The following is a 21,721-nucleotide window of genomic DNA, read 5'->3' on the forward strand; positions in this document are numbered from 1 at the left end:
CCACTCCCCAACATACTAGAAAAGCCTCGTTCAAAGTAAATCCTAAGCCCTCCAAAATCTCACAAACCCACCACCCATAAATAGGCCATGCATTCACATCCAATCAAGTGATGGCAAAGTAGCAAGCAAGATAAGATACCAATAACCGATGGCATGCGTTTGAAACACGATAAATTTCATCCCACGTACTCAAATAACCATGCAAAAAAGCAATAAAATAATGAAAAAAAAAAAACAAAACAAAACAAAACAAAAAAAAGGGGTGCCTATGTCCAAGATAAATCGAAATCATCATCACTCAATTAGGCAAATCAATGGCAAGACAAGAGGAACGCAATGAATGTAAAACTCACCTCAAACGCGTAACCCTCAAAGAATTTCTCGAGGTTTCGGGCTGCTGCCACAAGCGTTCAAATGCAACAAACGAGCGTTCCAAATCGTTCCAACACTCCACTCAATACCCAGATCAGTGAAATTAATAAGGAAATGAAGAGATAAGAAGAAAAATAGCCAAAAGTCGCCAAAGAGGAAGGAAAAAATCGAAAGAAGCCGAAGAAGAAGAAAATGGAGGGGCGCGTAGGCTTTAACAGTTTGAAATTCATACTGGTCCGTGTCACCAGTACGGATGAGACAAGGAATGCGTCATCCGTGCCACTAGAACGGATAAAGAGAGCTTAATGGGATCCATGCCCCAGGCACGGATGAGATAAGAATAATACAATCCGTGTTTTAAATACGGGTCAAATCACTCCATACGTTATCCTTGCCTTAAGCACGGATCAAATCAAAAAATCAAAAAAATCAAAAATCAAAAATCAAAAATCAAAAATAAAAAAAAATCAAAAATCAAACAAAAATTGAAATTCAAAAAGCCAAAAGTCAAATCAAAAGTCAAAAATCCTTTTGAACTGCACCTAATCTCGATTTGTTAAAACACGACCAAGAAATACCTCAATTTCAAAAACTCATCCAATCTTCATCAAATCCGAGGTCTCACACGAGCTCCGCGCCATCGAGACCAAGGAATCAATAAGGTAACTCTATCAGACCTCGTGCTTGAGTAACCATCTTCTACAAAAGGCATCAATCCAACCGGTAATTCGAAGTCGTGTTTTGCAAAATTTCATCGGGCCCGTACAAATAGGGGTTTAGTCTATTCTTTGCAGTTCTTTGCACGCAATTCCTGCTAAGAAGGGCAGCTGTAGACACCCTAATTTGAATGGGCCCTCACTTGAAAGGGCCCAAAAACAGTAATGTTTCAATAAATTTGACCAACGGGCCTCAATGGCCCGAATCATCGAAAAATGATATTTTCACCGAAACACAAGCCACTAACACCTCTCCATGGATTAGTAGGTCTACCAAAAGGATTCGACACACTCCCATCTACCCCGCTCCATGCAAAATATCGATTTTCCAACAAAAGGGACCAACGGGCCCCTAAGGCCCAAAACATCAAAAGTGGTAACTTCGGTTAAATCAATGCTCCTAAGACCACCCCATGGTCTCGAGGACCCACAAGAAGGGTTGTGACCCATCCTACAGCTGTTCAACATCATCGCTCTACGCTTACATACAAAAATTGATAAATTCCCCAACGCGCCCAAAAGCCCGATTCTCCAACAAGTGGCATGTTGATTAAATCAATGATTTCAAAAAATAAAAAAAAATAAAAATGTGAGACTTGGGATGCCTACCCTTCACCCAACCTTCACCGTTCCATCTCCAAATCCGCAAACACCTTAAACCCACTCAAGGCCCACAAACCATTAACTTTTTTTAATTTTTCACCTTACCCCTAAGCTAAAATCAATCCTACATCATCTAAACCTTAAAACCAACCTACCTTATTAAAATCCAATCCAAAATGAGCCTTATCCAATCCAAAACAACCCACAACCCTTCTAAACCCAAGCCCAATACATTAAAAACCCACAAACCACTATCCATACTCAATTTACTATCCAACCCATAACCTTAACCCATTACCCATTACCCACATCAACCAATCAATCCCTCAACATCAAAAGATGACACTTGTCATCACCTCCCTCATCCAATCACCCACTCCCATCACCATTCTCTAAACAACTCATCTAACCCATCTCACCTCTCTCCAAAATCACCTCAACCCATACCCTACCCTAACCTAACCTATTCCCATCCTCTAACATCATCAACCATCCACACCTCCACCCATACCCTAATCCATCACCATTATTTAACATCATCAACCACCCACATCACCACCCATACCTCTACCCATCATCTTCCTTAAAATACTCCAATAAAATCAACTCAACCCATACTTCATTCATCATCAATCAACTAACTCATTTCTTTCTCTCTAGTCAAACAACCCCCATCAACCAATCAACCAATCTCATTCCTCACCCTCTCATCATGATTGTCACATGGCATCATCTCCTTTCTCCTCCCAAAAACTAACTTAACAACCTCTTACACAACCCATTCTCTTAAATCTACACACCTCACCTCATCAACCAACCTAACACTCATTCTCTAAACTACCTCCTTTACACCCCCACTCAACCACCAACCATCACTCATGTCAACCCATCAAACACTCTACCCAAATGGATTTGGGTAGGATCCAACCCATTTGGATCTAAACCTCACCCATTTTCACTCATTACACATTTACCCTCCATTTCACCTTAAATTTCACACCTTTCACTCCTAAATCCTATGCCATTACCCCTCCTCTCACATTTAACCCCATTATGCCCCAAACCTTCTCTCAACTCCTATAAATACCCTCTTCCTTCCTTCCAAAAGGGGTGACAAAAAATATCATCAAGTTACACCAAGTCTCACAAAAAAATATATATTTTCTCTTCTCCTCTCTACCACTCTCTCATACTATCTTCTAAAAAAGAAATTTCACTTTCATATTACACCAAGGATTTAAGAAGCATAGAAGAGGAAGGAAGGAAAGAAAAGGAAGAAGAACTTGAAAGCTACAAGGTGGGTCTTAAATCCCCCCTCTCTCTCTCTAACCTTCTACTCTTCCCTCTTCTAACACCCCCTTCTGCTATTTTATTTTCCCCCTTTTGATGATTGGACCCCAAGGCTAAGATTCATAAGGGTCATTTCCATTAATGAAATAACCCTATGATCAAGCCAAAATTAAATCCCTACTTAGGGAACAAATGAACCCATGTCGCATTCTATTTTTTTACTTTTATTTTTAAAACAAAATGATCGAGTTCTTTGAGGTTACCACCATTCAACCGGGAGAAATGGGTGCCTAACACCTTCCCCTTTCTCCAATCGAGCCGCTTGCTCGAACCTCTAGGTTTGATCAACCTTATCCGTTGCGAGTCACTAACGCCAAAAAATGGTAATTTTTCGAAAGGTACACACCGGGTGACCATTCACACCCCTTTTTAATTTGAATGGTGGCGACTCCAATTTTAGTAGTTGTGGCCGTCGTAATGACGAAGACCACGTAGCTGCACTTACTAAAGGTGTTAGGAAAGCTACATTTGAAAGTGTCTTGACCAAGTTGGATGTTGTTGATATCCACGCACCAACTTGAGGGGGAGTGTTAAATAATTATGTTATTATTAGGTTTCTTATTTTAGTATGTCCTTTTTAATCTTTTACTAAATACATACTTTGTAATGCTTTATAGCCTGATTAGGACTAATTAATTAAATAAATCTTCTTTTCCAAACTTCAACTGTTATGATCAAATTATTGATAAGATATCAGTTTTACACGAGATTTGCATCTCGAAGAAAAATTGTCAATGTTACGTCGTGTTAGGGTTAAGTTTGAGTCTAAAACAGTAGAGCCTATATCTATGGCTCTTGTAATTTATTTCTAATAGTTTTATTAAAAAATTAAAAAAAATTACAATTATCTTCTTGAGATATCCTCAAGTGATTGGATATGATGTGAGGCAATGTCTTAAAACTCGGACGATATATATATATATATATATATGTGTGTGTGTGTGTGTGTGTGTGTGTGTGTGTGTGTGGCGTTCGAAGGCCTTAAAGGGAGCCAAACATTTTTTCAATGTATGAGTTAGAAGTTTTGGAATGGACTGATTTTTTGTGAGGATGATCTCTATAATGAGGAGATCATCCTCACAAAAAATCAGCCCATTCCAAAACTTCTAACTCCATCAAAATTGATTTACAAAAATAGGACGGTCCACTATTCTTCAATTGTTAAACAAGGGTCAGAAGTTTTGTAATGAGCTGATTTTTGGTTAGGGTTTTCACCATAGAAATCACCCTCACAAAAAATCAGCCCATTCCAAAACTTCTAAGCCTTATTTTGAGAAATGTTTGGCTCTCTTTAGGACCTCCGAATGCTTCTATATATATATATAATAAATAAATTTATATCCAAAAGGGAATTCAAAAAATTATTACATGATGAATAAATAAAATATAAGTGTAACTATGTGATTTTGAGTTCAAAATATCAACATGACATGGATTGGAGTCACAACCATTCATTTTTTAAGAAATGGGTGTGAATAACCATCCAAAAATTAATTTTAAAAATCGATTTTTTGTAGTGACTCTCGTATGAATTTGGCATCGATCTACCCAAAATCTAGGTAAAGAGGTCCATTTAGAAAGTAAGAAAGGTGTTAGGTACCTTACTTTCTCTACCTTAGATGGTAATCTTGAAATGTGGCCATTTAAAAAAAAAAATTAATAATAATAAAAGAAATCAAAAAACTTAACTTCGTATCCTCGAGTGTGAGGGAGTTCAATCTTGGCCTAGACCACGAGATTTTCTTATTGAGGAAGGAACTCTATTCATATCTTGTCTTTGAAATCATCAAAATTTTAAAAGTGTTGACTTTTGTAGTTATGAGCCCAATCTTATGAAAGAAAGGGTCCAAATACCTTAGCCTCAAAACAAATTTTTGTGGTGGGTGCAAATGTGTGTTTGGCTTATAGAACAAAGTTTTTTTTAAAAGGGCTTCAACCCCTACCCATTTGATTGAGTTGAAGCCCAATCTACCGGATGTATGTGATGGAGTTCAATACATCTTAGGGATGTTATAAACTTAAAATAAAGAAAGGGGAAAATAGAATAGGGGAAGAGGGAGTAATTACACCATTTGTTTGTCCTTAATCTCACCTCGTTCTGTTCTTCTTTTTCTTGATCTTCTTTTTTATCTTGAAAATATGACTCTTGAATCTTGATCCTTTGGATGTAGGGTTTTGAGGTCGAGAACTTGACGATGTTGGGATTTTAGATTGGGGATTAAGGGGGGTGAAGTGTAGGAATTGAGAAGGCTCCTTGGAGTTAAAAGTAGTAGGGAGATTGAGAGAATTTGAGGTTTGAGGGGGAGAGTTTTGCATGAGGCATTTTTTAAAGAGAAGGTGGGCTTTTATAGAATTTTGGGGGGCTTTTGGAAGTAAGATGATCCAATGTGGAAGGTATAAGATAATGACATAAGATGTGGGAAGATATTGGTTGGAATTTAAGGTTTGCGCCGCCGGGGGGTGGGGGTGTTGTAAAAATGGTAAAGAGAATGAATGGATCTTTTGACCCATGTTGCCTATATGGGTTGGATCTCTCAACACATACCTATGTTAAGTATGAGTCAAACTTAGGTGAGTTAGTGGTTGTTTAGGAGAATAGTTGAGATAAGAGGTCTGCTTTTGAGAGGGTGAAGGTGTTGATGTCAAGTGTCCAAAATATAAGCACGTGTTAGTTTTGGGTGGGATCGGTGAGTTAATTAAAGAGATAGGGTGTGGTGAACCATGGGGGTGGACTTATGAAGTGATTTTTTGAGAAAGTGATAGTGTTAGGTGATGACAAGTGGCATTGGGTGGGGGGTGGTGGTGATGATGGGATTGATTTCTTGGTGTGACTCTAAGAAAATCTATGATCTTTTTTATCTTTAATTTTTTTCTTCTCTTTTGTCTTCTTCAATTCATTTTTTTTCTAAGCGCTCCCCCTCCCTTTTCTTTAATGTTTATTTGTAAGATATCAATCCATCTAAATTCTTCTTGTTTCATAAGAAATCACCAAAATTGATCCTACTAAAAAACCTCTACCCAAAGTCTTTCAAAGGACGTATTTACAACCTAACCCAATCTACAACCTTCAAACCTTCCCTCTAACAAACCTAACCCAATTTCATACTCTGAAACCTAATTAGAATACCCTATTGCAAAATATCATAATTTCAAAACTTTGCATTTCACATATTCAATTGGCCTTACGAACCTTTTCATAATTGCCAATGAAATCTTTCAGACCTGAAATCTTTTCTTGAAACTCTTTTTTATAATTTTTCTTTATTTTTCACAACCTAATTAATGTTTCCACTACTCCTCTCAAAGTAGAACAAACCTAAAATTGAACAAACTTTGATTTTCGTACATCAATAGATAACTATTAATGATATAATCAGACAAAACCTAATCGGAGGGGGGGGGGGGGGGGCATGTCAAAACAAGAGGGTATCTCTAACTTTTGGGACGAAGCTTGATAGTCCATTTGGTAAACATTTTCTTCCTAAATGGTCCCTCAACCATCTCTCTTTTCAATATTTTTAGAATACCCAAACTACCATTTTTCTCATCTTTCTTCACATTCTTAGGTTTTCCAACCATGATTGTAATTATTTCAAATGATTTTGACTGTAAATGAGGACTGGGGAATGATATACTCTTATTTTGAACATTTAAATGTAATTTTTTATTTACTGCAATAATTTATAACGAAAAATGACGAACGAATGAAATTGGGATTCAATTTCTTTTTGAAGATTTTGTCGTAACTATTAATTCGAGTGTGCTTTGCAACTACAATATATGCATTTTGGGTATTTCGCTAAGATCCATCTAGTATCGATGTCCAATAAAAAGGTAAAAAATCTAGATCACATTTACAATGTCGAGTTGACCACATTTTTACTATCGAGCTCACCACATTTTATTGTCGAGTTCAACATTTTTTATTGTTAAGTTCAATATTTCTTTTTTATATCATCAAATTCAACATTATAGCAACAGATACTAACTCTTAAAATCGGGCACTATAATGTTGAATTCGACAATTTTTAAAAATTATGAAACCAAACAAGGAAAAAAAATGTCAAACTTTGACAATAAAAAGTGATGAACTATCAACAATAAAAGTGATGAACTTGACACTATAAATATGATCCAGATGTTTTTCGACTTCAATACTGAATATATCTTATCAGAATACCAAAATCATATTTGATTAGTAAAATACCCCCTCTTCACCATTCACACATCTTTCTAAGGTACATTATAGTTAATCAAACATAACCTAACATGCAAAAACTATCTTTTACCAAGCAGTGCACAGCTCCATATATCATTTCTTGACCACAAAAAAGCACTTTTTTTTTTCGCTAGGTGAGCAAGGACCTAACAAGGTGGTTCATAGTCAACGTGAAGGTGGGTTCAATGAATATTTGAAACTAGATTGTGGGGATTAACTCTCCACACGCCTTCACCTACTTTAGCTATGTTGGCACCTTCCTGAACAATGTCTCCAGACAATAAATGCTGAAATCACAATTCTTGCAAAAGTAATTCAAAGAGATGCACTTCAATTAAAATTAGAGCTCCCCAAATTGAGCCCTTGCCTTTTTATACTCATAAAAGATTCAATTTTCGAATATTTGATTTAATTTTCTCAAATCGTCTGAAATTCTTATTTTCTTCACCAGCTATCATACGTAAAAAGTTTGGAGCATATGTGATCATGGTTTCAAAACTTTTACAAGACCAAGACGTATCGCCCGAGTCGTCTCGGTGTTAGGCATGGATGAGACAGACGGACAAGTCAATTTTCGGATGAGATTTAAAACCTCACCTTCATTTTTCAAATTTTTGAAAAAGACATCTCAAACGTATTGGAAAACTCGTCCACGAGACTCAGTATTTGATACACAAGATGCGAAACCGAGTTTTAAAACCATGTATGTGATACACAAGACAAGTTCAAACCTAATAGGTTTTCCAATGGGCCTGAAGAAACAGACTTTTAAAGGAAGGATTCAAATCAAGGTTGTCTGTACAGAAGTTACATCAATATAATGAATCAATGACAGGAAATTCATGGCTGATGCTTTAAGACATCTGTCTATTAAAAAACTGAACCTTTGTACCTTACTCATAGACCTGGAAGAGTGCTGCCTTTTTCCAATTTAAAGTGCTGAAAACAGGCAGCAAAGCAACTAAAAATTCTTGAAACTCTGAAAATTCTCTCAAGGTTTCCTCAAGGCAGATGCAGCACCCATAACAACTGCCAAGACAACACCAAGACCAGCACCAACAGATGCACCCACGGCTGCAGCTGTCATGGAGTTTCCTTTGCCCTCAGAATCTCGACTTGCATCTTTTACTACCATTGCCCGTTCTCTTGCCAATTCAAGCAATAGTCTCTCTCTCGCGAGCTCCTGTGAGAAATATTCAAAAGTCTCAAACCATGAACAGGTGAACTCAAATCAGCTTAAAGTAGTTGATTTATTCAATATATATAACAAAAAAATAAATAAATAAATAAAACGGTGGGTCCCACTCCAACTACAGTTGTGGGGTATAAACATCCCACCCCAGCTCCAGTGGAATCGGATCCACACTACCCCCACTTTATTGCCTTCGTTCTTCACCACCTTCACCACTTCATTGTTTTCGTCTCCTTCACCCCACCCCTGTTTCAATAATACACCCCCAATTTTACTTCCTGTTTTACCCCCTTTTCTCAATAATACCCCTTTAACTTTTATATCTTTCCTCTTTTACCCCTTCAACCCCAAAGGGGATGCCCGTGCCATAGTATGTGATACAAGTAGAAGAATATACTTAATTGAGAAGAGAATTTGAAGCCAACGTATCAAATTAGGAAAGAAGAAATCTAGGTAACCAATGATTGACCAATGAGCAATTGAACCCATGTTGGGATTTAAGGCACCTGTATAGCATCATTGCAGTTCCAGTGTTCTCTGCCGTGTCTACGTGGATACTCTCATGTCTGGAGATGCATCAATGGAAGTGCCAGCTTTTGTTTTAACGACTTTATAATAAAGACTAGGGTTGATGTGTTTCTATTATAATGATGTGTCTTCTGCAGTGTTCACATTGGGTACTCATCTCTGGAGACACATAAATGGCAGTGCCAGCTTCTACTTTAATTACTTTTATAAATAGAAACTAGGGTTGATGCATCATAATAATAATAATTCATACCTGTGCACACTAATACTCATATCAGTGTCATTGTTACATAATATGGCACACATTCAAGGGGACCCATTAATCGATGGTCCCCACTAAGAACTCCATAAAAAATGACCTGACCGTCTTAACATATTCCTTTGAATGGCCAGAAGCTATGTCAAACAGTCCAGAGAGAAGCATGAAATGAAGTACAGATATAAGAGTAACCGATAAGATCAGCTTTTTCGCATTCTAGTAGATGTTTCATAAACCATCCTCAGCTTTAGTGTAGCCATCATTTTTTATATTTTAATTTTTTATAAGAATGTCGTCCTCAAACATTACGATATAAAGTTCAACCATGCAAAAAAAATATATTTCCAGATGAATCATGTTTTGTATCTCAAGCTCCAGAAAATTAATTGATCAAATGTATCTACCTGGAATGAGGTCTCCTCTTGGCTCTTAAGCACACGGTGTATGAGTCGACATAGAGTGGTGACACCCTCAACAGGTAAAACCGTGTCTTTCTTCTGAAAAGGCATCCGAACAAAGTTAATAGGATAGAGAATTAGCTTTTGGGCACCACTCATCCTTCCCTTAGAATCTTCATCGTCTGTTACACCCCACGACTGAGGAGAGGTTGTGGCACTGGGCATAACATAAGGGCCAGAATTGATAATGGCCACATTGCTTGTAAGTGGTTGGTATGCCTGTAAGACAGCATCAATTGCTGTTTTTTGCTGGTGTGCACTAACTGAGAATTTGTTTGTTATTGCGAGCACCCAAGGAACTCCGAGCGCTTTGGCCTCATTCAAAATAAGAGATAGGGCCGGTTGTGGCTGTGAAGCATTTGATTGATGGTGCCTTGGTATTTTATGGGACAAGTTATGCACAAGAACAATCAAATCAGTTTTCCAACCAAGATCACGAATTCCCATCCATAACTCATCCCTGAAACGAGTAACCTCTAAATTCAGATCCTGTAGTGGAAAAAAAACAAAATTTATAAACGCAAGATTTAACCACATTAATAACAATGACCATAATATAAAGATGAAAAGAGATTTCACAAATGCACAAACGATTTATTCAAGTTTATAACGAATATCATTAGTGTGGAAGATCAGAAGTTGGATGATGTACGAGAAACAGAAAAAGTAATCATTGTTACAAAAGGCTCAATCCTAAGCAGAGAAAGCTGCTTATGACTTTGGAAGAATGTTTCACATGGTGATGTTTTGAATGTTAGGTTCGAAATAGTTAACGTCTTCAAACCAACCTTCCTCTTTACAGAAGAATAATTACTTTGAATAGTTATCTATAAGACTAACATGTGAAAGTAAAAGAGAGGTTGCTCATAGAGATTGTTAGAATATAGTGTTTATCAAGAAAGATGTAAAAAAGGGAAATATTGTAATTTTACTGGTCTTATTAGAAATAAGGGAGGCCGAACCATTCTAAGTTCAAATCCTTTTCCCAAACTCTTCTCTAAAGCACATTTGATCCGATTTTCTTCAATTTTTGTTGCTTCTTTTTCATCCCCCTTTCTTATTCTCTATTTTCTTTTTCTGGTTTTGTTTTCCTCTTTTTTCCCCTAGAGAGCACCACAAGCCCTAGAAAGGGTTTTTTTTATATCAATTTATATTTTGACCTGTTTGGAAATTGGAAATATCTCATGAAAAGAATACCAATAACAACACAAATGAGAATGAACGCAATAGTACAATTCGAAGGCTTTGTAAGGGCAAAAGGAAGGTTGTAGTCAAAAAGGTATCTTAACCTGCCTTGACTGACCATATGGTTCATAAATGTCAACATATTATTTATGTTGCTGAATGTAGCAATTAGGGTAAGGTGTAGACGATGGTGGTGGTGGTGGTTTAACATCATAGAGACAGAAAACATTGAAAATATGCTTTAAATTTTAGGAACTTATTAAATAAATAAAAAGAAGACAAATGCACAATTAAAACCCATACATTCAAGCCTTTAAATTTTGATTTGGTTTGTATTTTTATCAGCTTGGAAATGGACATAATGTGATCATTGCAGAATTACTATAGAATTCTAGAAATTGAGGAGATTTTATAGAATTCACAGAAAACTTAATATACATGCTTTAAGATGTTATTAAGAAATTTTTTAAAAAGCACAAAAGCATTTAAATGATCATAATCATGTCATTTAAGTAAATAAAATAGAAACCAACAGGCACTCAACGTCAGGAGACCCTAACCAGATGGACCTACAACTTTTTGGTATCCTATAACTTCTAATTTTTAAAATATTATTTTAATCATGGTTCAAATTTAGCATCGTTTCAGAATGTTTCGGCAGCAAATTTTGATTCGGCAAAGATCAGAACAGTTTATGTTTCGAAAATGTTTTGCATTGTCTCAGAATGTTTAGGTCGAGACCATTTCGATTTTTCTCCTGATCAAAACATTGCAACAACAAAACAAGATTTTAAACCTTGATTTTAATAAAAATAGGTTTTAATTGTGAAAATTAGATAATCCATGTAATTAACGCATTTAAATTTATGCATACTTATCAATTAAAACCATTAGTAGGATAGCCACTAAAAGTCTTGTTTTTATTAACTTTTATAAATTATGCATACTTTTAAGCATAAAAATGTAGAAAATATATTTTGTTGTTATGAACGTCAAATAAGGCATAAAAGAAGGATCTATTATGATCATAGTATTAAATGTCGATATATTTCCACGAAATATAATGAAATATTTCCATTTCCACAAGGTCAGACATGAAATTTATCATAAAGTTTATTTTTATAAATATTTCGATGGAAATCACTACTCATTTTATGAACTATTTCGGTGAATAGTAAATTTCAACAGAAATATTCATCTTTTAGTTATAAAAAAGAATGATTTTGGTGGAAATATTTGGATGAATATTAAATTTCAACCAAATTACTCTATTTTCAAAGAAATATTTAAAAATATCGATGAATATAAATATAATCAAAATTATTAATTCTTATAGAAAGGACTTGTAAATTACATATAGCAATGATATTTACCCATGAAATGATTACACAAAATATTTATTCATTAGTATAAATTAATAATGATTTTATATACTTCATCTTATTTTGATGCATTTTAAGTATTTTTAGCATTCATATAAGCATGCACATTATCATTCATGTTTTAATTAGTTAGATACATAAATAATTTATTCATACATATTCTAAAAAGTATAATAACATAGTTTGTAGTTAATGTGACATTATTATTTTCATTTCTATTTAGAGTACTATTGTTTTTCACCATCGTGCTCTCAAATACTTGTGCATATAATTCATCGAAAAAGAAATAATACTTCTGCATATATATATATATATAGCAGAACATTGTTGATCTTCATTTCACACTCCATGTGTTGTTCATTGTATCTTGATGACTCAATGATAGTTTTTTAATAACTATTCTATCCTTTTTCACAGTTTAAATAAAAAGTTCCTCAATATTTTCACCATTTCCAAAAAATGTTATAATTTCCACATTGATTGAAATATTTCCATTTCCAAACTGACCGAAATAGACAATAAATTTGTACCTTGATAGTGATCATCTTTCAATCTACACATCCTCACTAATTGGATCTAAAGGAGTATCAGATGTTACGGGTGAGTTGAACTATGAATTCATACCTTAATTTATGTTTTGAATTGCTTTTAGTGATCCATTCAATCTCAGATCTATCATCCTAGATTAGGCAACACTGTCCTCCATCATCCCCAAGATGGATAAGAATGTTGAGCATCATCACACAAGTTGATGATACATGGATCATTTGCAATCTCAACATACTTGGTGCACCACAATAGTATCAGGAGCAAAACAAGGTCATAGCCCACCCCTTTACATACAACTCCAAACCTAGTCTTCAAGGGATCCAACTGTCGAATACAGAGGGTACATATGTATTTTATAATCCATTTTCTCCAATGCCCCAAAATCAATTCTTTATGACATGTATTCTAGAAATTTCCAATTTGTGTGGTAATAGGCTTTCTCAAATCTATACAACTCCAAAACTTGATGTACGAATTCTCAAATCTATGCATTTATCGGCTATTAGAACCATATCCAAGATTTATCTACATGTAACAAAGGCCCAATTCTTAGGGACAACGATGGAATTTAAATCATTGTTTGAATTCTTAAGACCAACAATTTAGCAATTATTTTGTACAGAGTTCCTATCACACTAATGGGCCTGGTCTCCAAAATATCTTCCACGCCATTGTACGTTACTATCAAAAACAAAAAATAAGGAATTGCTGTTAATATTTCATTGATTCAATAGAACTGCAGGGGAGATTTCCACTCACTCTTGTAAAACATCTAGGACACTAATTGAGGTCAGATCCACTAGTGAGGATTGTAAAAGGGGAAATGGACTTCTAACAGTACCTGTAAATTAATCCCAGTAGAATCTGAATAGCAAAGGCCACCCGCAATTCCTTCTTGATAATCAGTTTCTGGATGCAAATTCTCAAGATTGATAGTGTTGGTTTGCCTGCCCTGACCCATTATCGCATTATAAAGAGAAGTTTTACCGGCTCCCTACAACAATACATCAATTAACTAATACATATTTGATGTTGTGAAAATATAACACACCTCAACAATGCACAAATCATAGATTAATCATAAATACCTCGAGACCAATCAATCGAACCCTACGAGTTCTGATATAAACTTCCTTGGAGACAGTAGTGAAATCACTGGTACAGAATATGACAAAATCACTTAGGCTTTCAGGACGGATGCTTTGTGCCTCAGGAAACAATCCTAAATTGTATTTCCAGCTTGGATTAACAGAATTTGTGTCCATAGTAGGAAACCCGGGCATCACAGGATCTGTCAGTATCTGATGCTCTTGGTGGCGTTTCAGTGGAGCTCCAACTAAAACTCGCATCTTCTGTAAATCTGACAGTAATCCAGAATTTGAAGAATAAGTTGGAGTTGAAGGTAATGACTCCATTGTAGTTGAACACCTGGATGAAAGAAACAAGTAATGAAAAATAGAATAAAAGATCACCAGTGGGCACTTCATTATGAGCTATATGAGAGAACGAGAGTAATGTGTATATGTGCAAATAACAACCAACCATTAAATCCATATTGTGAATAAAAAGTAATACATATGTAAAACATTTTTATTAATTGGGTGTTCAATGAAGAATTATTTTAAGTTTTTAGGTCATCTAAAATGAATCATATCACACGGCTACACTTCTCTTTTCTTTGGATAAGCTATATATTTAAAGAGAAAAACGGCTTAAAATGCATCTTGAAAATTTATGAGGATTCTAAAGAAACAAGCAAACAAAAACAGGAAAAAGAAGTATCTTCACATAGAACTACCTCTAAAGATGAGGGAATCCACTTACCACAACCGAAGAAGACCAATATATTTTCTAGCATAACCCATAGGTCTAGAAACACAGAAGAAACATTCCTCACCGGCCTTCCAATGGAGCAATATATGATAAAATAATAAATTATCTCCATACTTGGCCTAAAAAAAAACTAACTCCATATTTCATTTACAAATGAAGCATATCTCTGTATGACTTCACATCTACTATTGAAATGATTAACCATAAGTATGTTGTAAAACGACTTATCTCAAGGAAAAAAAACTGCCACATTGGATGCATCCCGACTTATTCAAATATCTTGGTTGGCAATGAGGAAGCACCTGACCATATCAGCTCTGTGGAGAAAGAACTAACCATAAACTTTCATCTGTTATCCAATTCCCATATTCTTTTATCTTCTTCATCCGTACGTATCTCTAGCCCATCGACCCACCCTAGAAAACCCGCAAATACATCCATATTTTGAAGTTCGTTCGGAATTGTGGAGCCGACACTATAGTATCCTCAGATACTATGAGCGCTCATAACAGTAGTATATTTACTATTTGAGGTAGCATGGAGACAAGAACGATCATGCATAAGAAAATAATATCTGAACACCATATACTATCCTGAAATCTGATATTGCCACCTCTGCCCAGCTAAAATAAATCCCTTGAGAGAAATCATTGAAAACTTCCAGGAAGCCTACCGCATATGATAGGCAAACTCCATTACTATGTCAACCAAACTAACACAAACTAAATTTCCCAAGATCACTTTCTTCCAATTGATGTCCCTAAACCTCCAGGGCCACTTGCTGGGAAAAAAAAAATTGTTTCACAATGAAGTAGGTCAAAATCTGAGACCCTCAACCTCTTGAGTTTTACAGGAATCCTACAAATCATTCCACAAAAAATCTCTTCCTAATTCTCTGCAGATGAATCATCACCAGCATCATCAAAGCCTTATCCCAATGAAATGGAAAATAGAGAGATACCATGTAGGGAGGATTAATAGGTGCTCCTCATCATTTGTTCCCCAATTTTGATAGATACCCTTCTTCTGAGTGGTTTGCTTTCATGATAATCTTCCCATAGGTTGTCACTCAAGTGGATAGAATCGGGTTCAAACCAACCCAAACCCAACCTAAGGGCTCAAACAAGGTTTCTAAACTCGTATTGTTTTATTGTTTCAGTTTTTCAATAAATTAAAACAGAACAAAATGGAACCAAAATATTATGAAACTTTCATTCCAAACATTCGCTTTAAATCATTAAATTTTACTTGTTTTATAAATATAAAAAAAAATTAAGTGTTCAAAATGAATGCTATAATAAGAAGTCCCATTGATAAGCAATAGAAATGCTTCGGAACATTCAGAAACATAGTCAACATGAAACATTGCATTTGATGCATATATATTGTTGTAGACGTCTCTCTTTTATTTGATTAAATGATTCTCAAAAGTTACAAAATTTGTTTAATGGTAATGTAAATATTAAAACATTGCATTTGATATGTTTCGGGAAACATTTTGAAGCATTACGAAATGTTCCAAGAAGAATTGTAAAAAAGAGAACTGTCAAATCTCATTATGAGAGCTTGGTAGATATTCATATTAACTAATGTGTGAATGGACATACATACCCTTACATAGAAATAAATAGAAAACTAATAATAAACTATAATATTCCAATACTCCCCTCAAGCTGGGGCAAATATATCAACTAAGCCTAACTTGACAAGATGAGAGTTAGTAATAGAAGGACCAACAGACTTCGTAAGCATGTCGGTAAATTGATCTGAAAAAGATACAAATATGGTATGAAGGGTACCAGATCAAACTTTCTCCCTGAGAATGTGTACATTAACCTCTATGCGCTTGGTTCTTTCATGAAGAACTGAGTTAAAAGCAAGCATGATAGCAGACTTGTTATCACAAAATAAAGTGGAAGAACCAGAGATAGGAAATCTCAACTCCATCAATAAAGAATGAAGTCAAATAAGCTCACATGTGCCAAGAGTCATAGGACAATACTCAACTTCAACAGAAGAACGAGAAACCACTATGTTTCTTACTTTTCCACGAGATCAAGTTATCACCATGGAAAATATAGAAACTAGAGGTAGATCTCTTATCTATAAAAGATTCAGCATCAATGAAACAAGACAAATGACGTTGAACAATGGACGAGTAGAATAGCCCAAGACCAAGACGCAACTTCAAATAGCAAAGAATACGATAAACAATGTCAAGATGAAAAGTGCATGGAGCATGCATGAACTGGCTGACCACACTAACCGCAAAGATCAAATCTGGTCTAGTATTAGTCAGATAAATCAAATGGCCCACAAGTCCCTAATAAGAAGAATGATCAAATAATAGATCACCAGATTTGGCATGAAGACGATGATTTTGATCCATAAGAGAGAAAGTAGGATGACAACCACGCATACCAGTGTCCTGAAGAAGATCCAATGTGTATTTGCGCTAAGATAACGAAATATCACGGCGAGAGCGGGCCACTTCCATTCCCAAAAAGTACTTAAGGGGGCCCAAGTCCTTAACCTCAAAACCACGACTCAATAGCATCTTTACTTGTCAATCCACTGTGTATCATCTCCAGTCAAGTTAATATCATCCACATAAACCAGAACAATGGTGCAATGGCCATCTAATCCTGGAAAAATAAAGTAAATATGATATGAGTTGCATCTGAAAAATTCCATAGATAAAATAACCTCAGAAAAACACTGAAACCAGACTCACGGGAATTGCTTAAGGCCATACAGAAATTTGAGAAGGCAACATACTTTTCCAGAATACTCCCCCTGAAGACAAAACCCAGGAGGGGGGTCCATATAGAACCCCAGTCAAATCACCATTCAGAAAGGCATTCTTCACATTGAGTTGGTGAAAAGGCTATGAGTGACATACAACTAAAGAAATAAGAAGGCGAACAATAGAAAGTTTAGCTACAGGAACAAATGTAGCACCAAAATCCTTTCTTAGAGTCTATGTAAATCCCTTAGCAACTAGGCGGGCCTTGTATCGATCAACAGTATCATCGACGAGATACTTGATAGTGAAAACCCATTTACAAATAATAGTTTGCTTCCTAGAGGGAAGAAGACCAAGCTCCCAGATATGATTCTTCTGCAAAGCATCTATCTTAATAATCATAGTTGCAATCCACTGAGGATCTCGTAAAGCCTCTGAAATAAACCAGGGAATTTGATATAAGCAATGGCAGCAAGGTAGGTCTAATAAAAAGGAGAGAGCCCCTAATAGGAAACAAACTGGGCAATAGGATGATCAGTAACACACACCTGCTTATTTTGACGAAGTGCAATAGGTAAATGAGAGTTAGAAACATAAGGGATAAGAGTAAGGAAAGGAGAAAATATACCTGAGTCCAAGGAGGAGGCTGGTAACGTTGGAGAAGGACAAAGACGAGGGCGACAAGAGTAAATCTTAAGTGTTAGCGAAGTTGGAGAGAAGACTGGAGAAGGCAACACTATAGGAGGAGCATAAGAAGATTCCTGCAAAGGAAAATAGTCTTGTAAAAGAGATGTAGCATGAAAATAGGAAACGTTTTTAAAAAAAATGACATCCATAGAATGTGTGACACAATGAGAAACAGGATCATAACATCGACACCCCTTTGACATAGATGAGAAGCCTAAGAAAACACACCAAATGGCTTTGGCATTTAGTTTCATGCAATGAGGGGTGCAATTCTGAACAAAGCAAGTGCATCCAAAAACTCTAAACGTAACTAGAAAGAGGGAACTATCAGGGTGAAGAACATGAAAAGGCACCTGGTCCCACTAAGGTCCAACTCGGAACTCGATTAAGAAGAAAAGCCGCAGTGAGAACCGCCATGTTCCAATATAACTTAGGAACATGCATGCCTCGAAGAAGGTAGCAGACAATGTTCATAAGATGATGGCTCTTGCATTCCACCACCCCGTTCTGCTCAAGAATATAGGGAAGGTTAACTGATGGAACATACCATGCTCATGAAGATGAGAACGAATCCCATCAAAAATATATTCACCTCCATTATCAAACCGAAGAGCTTTAACAGTGATGATGTACTAGGTCTGAATCATTTTTAAAAAATTAACAAAAATAAGAAGCACTTCAGACTGAGATCGCATTAAATAAACCCACGTACAACGAGAATAGTCATTGATAAATGTAACATAATACCGATGACCAATGAAAGCAATAACAGGAGAAGGCCCCATACATCAGAATGAACTAAAGTATTAAACCGATGCATGAGAGGGATATATGAAGTACATGTATATTTGGAGAGCTCACACACAAAACACTGAAACGTATGTCCACTACAAGAATTTTTTAAAATAGGAAATAAAGAACATAAGTGTTGAAACTTAGCATGTCCTAAGCGAGCATGCCACAAATCTAAGGACTAAGAAGAAAACGTATGACTCCCAGAAGAAGGTAACACAAAGGCAAGAGCAGCAGTATACAAATTTCCAAATAGGTATAGCCCATCTCTCTCATACCCCTTGTCAAAAATCTTTCTCGAAGTCAAATCCTGAAAAGTATAGTGAGTAGGAAAAAAGATCACTGGGCAATTTAGAGATTTGATAAGACTACTCACAAAAAAAAAAGATTAAGAGATAGGTGAGGAACATGGAGCATAGAGTCGAGAGAAATATCAAATGATAAAGGGATGACACCCTTGTTATGTATAAGTGTAAAGGACCCATTAGCAAGGCGAACCTCCCTAGGAGTATCAAGAAAAATAAATGAAGTAAAATGGCTAGACTCACCAATCATGTAATCAGGGGTACCAGAATCAATAACCCATGTTAAGAAAGCTAGACCAGACTGGGTGACATGAAAAGCAGAAGATATACTTGGAGAAGCGGTAATTGAAGCCATAATCGAAGATGAGTGAGTATAAGCACAGATCTGATCATAAACAATAGTGGCAATCTAGTCTGAAGCTGTTGTAAATCAACAGTGCCATGAGAGGGAGTGGTGGGAGCAAGTGAGGAATCCACAATGGTAGCAAGGGGAGTAGAATGCACAAAGAAGTGGCAATAGAGCTCAACAAATGAGTATAGTGCGGAAAGTATTGGGCCTTCTCATGGCCTGTTTTCCCACAATGACTCCAAATAAGACTACTCCCTCGACCACAACTACACCGGCCACGAAAAGTATTAACGGTACCCAAAAACCATCCAGATTTGCCTCTACTTTCCAAATAGAGTTTCACGAACCGAAACCAAGACTAATGCGATGTTATAACTCTCAACAACAATAATTAAGAGTAGGAAGACTACAATTTTAGGGAAAAACCTGTAAGGTCAAATCAACAAACACTTAACGTGCGAGAACCAAGAGATTATTAGAAACTGAATATAAGGAAGAAATTGAGGCAAGAAAGTTGAACTCACACCAGCCTCAAAACAAAACACACACAAAATAGTGGAAGTCTTCCTCGAAATCGAAGAACAAATCATATAGCCGAAGATTTGGCTTGAAGGGAGGTTAGTTGCCAACCTAAATCCAATGTGCAATTATCAGAGAGGCTGAAAACAGAACTATCGATCATCAGCCCTATCGCAAATCCATAAAACAGTAGCCAGCAGTCACACAATATCGCAGCAACAAAAAACAGCCAGCAACACAGGGAAGCCCTATCACAAGTTAGTGGCAATGGCAGTCACAAAGCAGGTATGTGCACAGCAGCACCCAGTAGCACTATCGCAAGACAGAAACGCTGTCGTAGGGCAAAAAACCCTAGAACAGGGCAGAAACAGATCCATACAGGCTTGCACACATCCTAGGGTTGTCACACAGACCCAAAACAGCAGCAGCACAGTCCAAGCAGCCCAGCAACCTTATTGCACAACCTAGGGCTGACGCACTGATCTAAAACAACAGCAACACAGTCCAGGCAGCCCAGCCAACATCCCTACAGCCTATTAAACACCCTAAGACTGTCACACAGACCTAACACAACACCAGCACAACCCAGACCTCACAGCCCTATCACAACAGTCGCACAAAAGTCTGGTTGCAACCCAACAAACCAGTTTTTTGTTATCGAACCATCATCCTTATTGCATCATGCGATCAGGGTATTGCAAACCAAAAAGGAACCCCAGAAGAGGAGACTCTCTAACAGAGATACTGCTAGGTTAGTTTGATCTCAAGGTCTAAAGGGTAAATGGGAGGAGAAAAGAGAGGATAAGAAAGGAGATGAAGCTTAAAGATCCAAAAACCGAAGTGGAAGAACCTAAGAAGGGGTCAATGGGTCCTCGAAGGCACTGATACCAAGAAGAATTGTAAAAAGAGAATTGTCAAACTCATAATAAGGCTTGGCAGATATTTATATTAATTAATGTGTGAATGGACATAAATGCCCTTACATAGAAATAAATAGAAAACTAATAATGAACTACAACATTCCAATATTCCGAAACATTCAAATTTTAGTAAAAGATTTTTTTTTGTATGTCGTGATATGTTTCGCGAAACATTCCAATTGTATGAAATTTCATAACACTTCACTTCGCAATGACAAAAGGAATGTTCCGTCAAGACATTCTAAAATGAAATGGAATGAAACGAAACTTTGAATCATGCTCCCAAGTCATAACCAAGGTTTAAAATCTTATATCGTTACGTTGCTTTGATTTTTCTAAAAATTGGAGTAGAATGAAATGGAACCGAAAACATTCAGAATGTTTAAAAAAAATTAAAACATTCAGTAAATAGTTAGCAATTCAGTGTAGGGCAAAAAATCATTATAGGAATAATTCGAGTACAATTCGAAACATACATTTTGCAATTCATATAAAAATGCGATCAAAAACATGGAGAACGGCAAAAATGCTATAAGAGAATGGTTCAAGTATAATTCGAGTTCAATCCTCCAGAATGTTTTAAAAAAATAAAACATTCAGTACATAGTTAGCAATTTGGTGTAAGGCAAAAAATCGTTATAAGAATAATTTGAGTACAATTCGAAACATACATTTAGCAATTCATATAAAAATGTGATCAAAAACATGGAGAACGGAGAAAATGCTATAAGAGAATGGTTCAAGTATAATTCGAGTT

At 36.1% G+C, this 21,721-nt stretch overlaps 1 protein-coding gene and 1 long non-coding RNA gene across 2 annotated transcripts in view; both read right to left on the minus strand.

Moving 5' to 3' along the window:
- Positions 1-7,982: 7,982 nt before the first annotated feature.
- Positions 7,983-21,721, minus strand: part of LOC147382535 (lipase class 3 family protein) — a 57,663-nt gene continuing 43,924 nt past the window's right edge. Inside the window, exons 11-14 of the mRNA XM_086427888.1 lie at positions 13,902-14,241; positions 13,655-13,807; positions 9,644-10,186; positions 7,983-8,443 (exon numbers count right to left, since the gene is read on the minus strand). Coding sequence (XP_086284014.1) covers positions 8,252-8,443; positions 9,644-10,186; positions 13,655-13,807; positions 13,902-14,241 — 1,228 coding nt within the window. The 3' untranslated portion in view covers positions 7,983-8,251. The remainder of the gene's footprint in view (positions 8,444-9,643; positions 10,187-13,654; positions 13,808-13,901; positions 14,242-21,721) is intronic.
- On the minus strand, positions 17,072-18,705 carry LOC147382536 (uncharacterized). The gene is made up of 4 exons (XR_015173441.1): positions 18,672-18,705; positions 18,433-18,586; positions 18,021-18,153; positions 17,072-17,826 (listed from the first exon to the last, which is right to left on the minus strand). It is a non-coding gene; the product is annotated as an uncharacterized LOC147382536 (long non-coding RNA).

The sequence above is a fragment of the Akebia trifoliata genome, chromosome 16 (assembly GCF_017979445.1).
Source record: "Akebia trifoliata isolate Shusen 1 chromosome 16, ASM1797944v1, whole genome shotgun sequence".
Taxonomy (NCBI): domain Eukaryota; kingdom Viridiplantae; phylum Streptophyta; class Magnoliopsida; order Ranunculales; family Lardizabalaceae; genus Akebia; species Akebia trifoliata.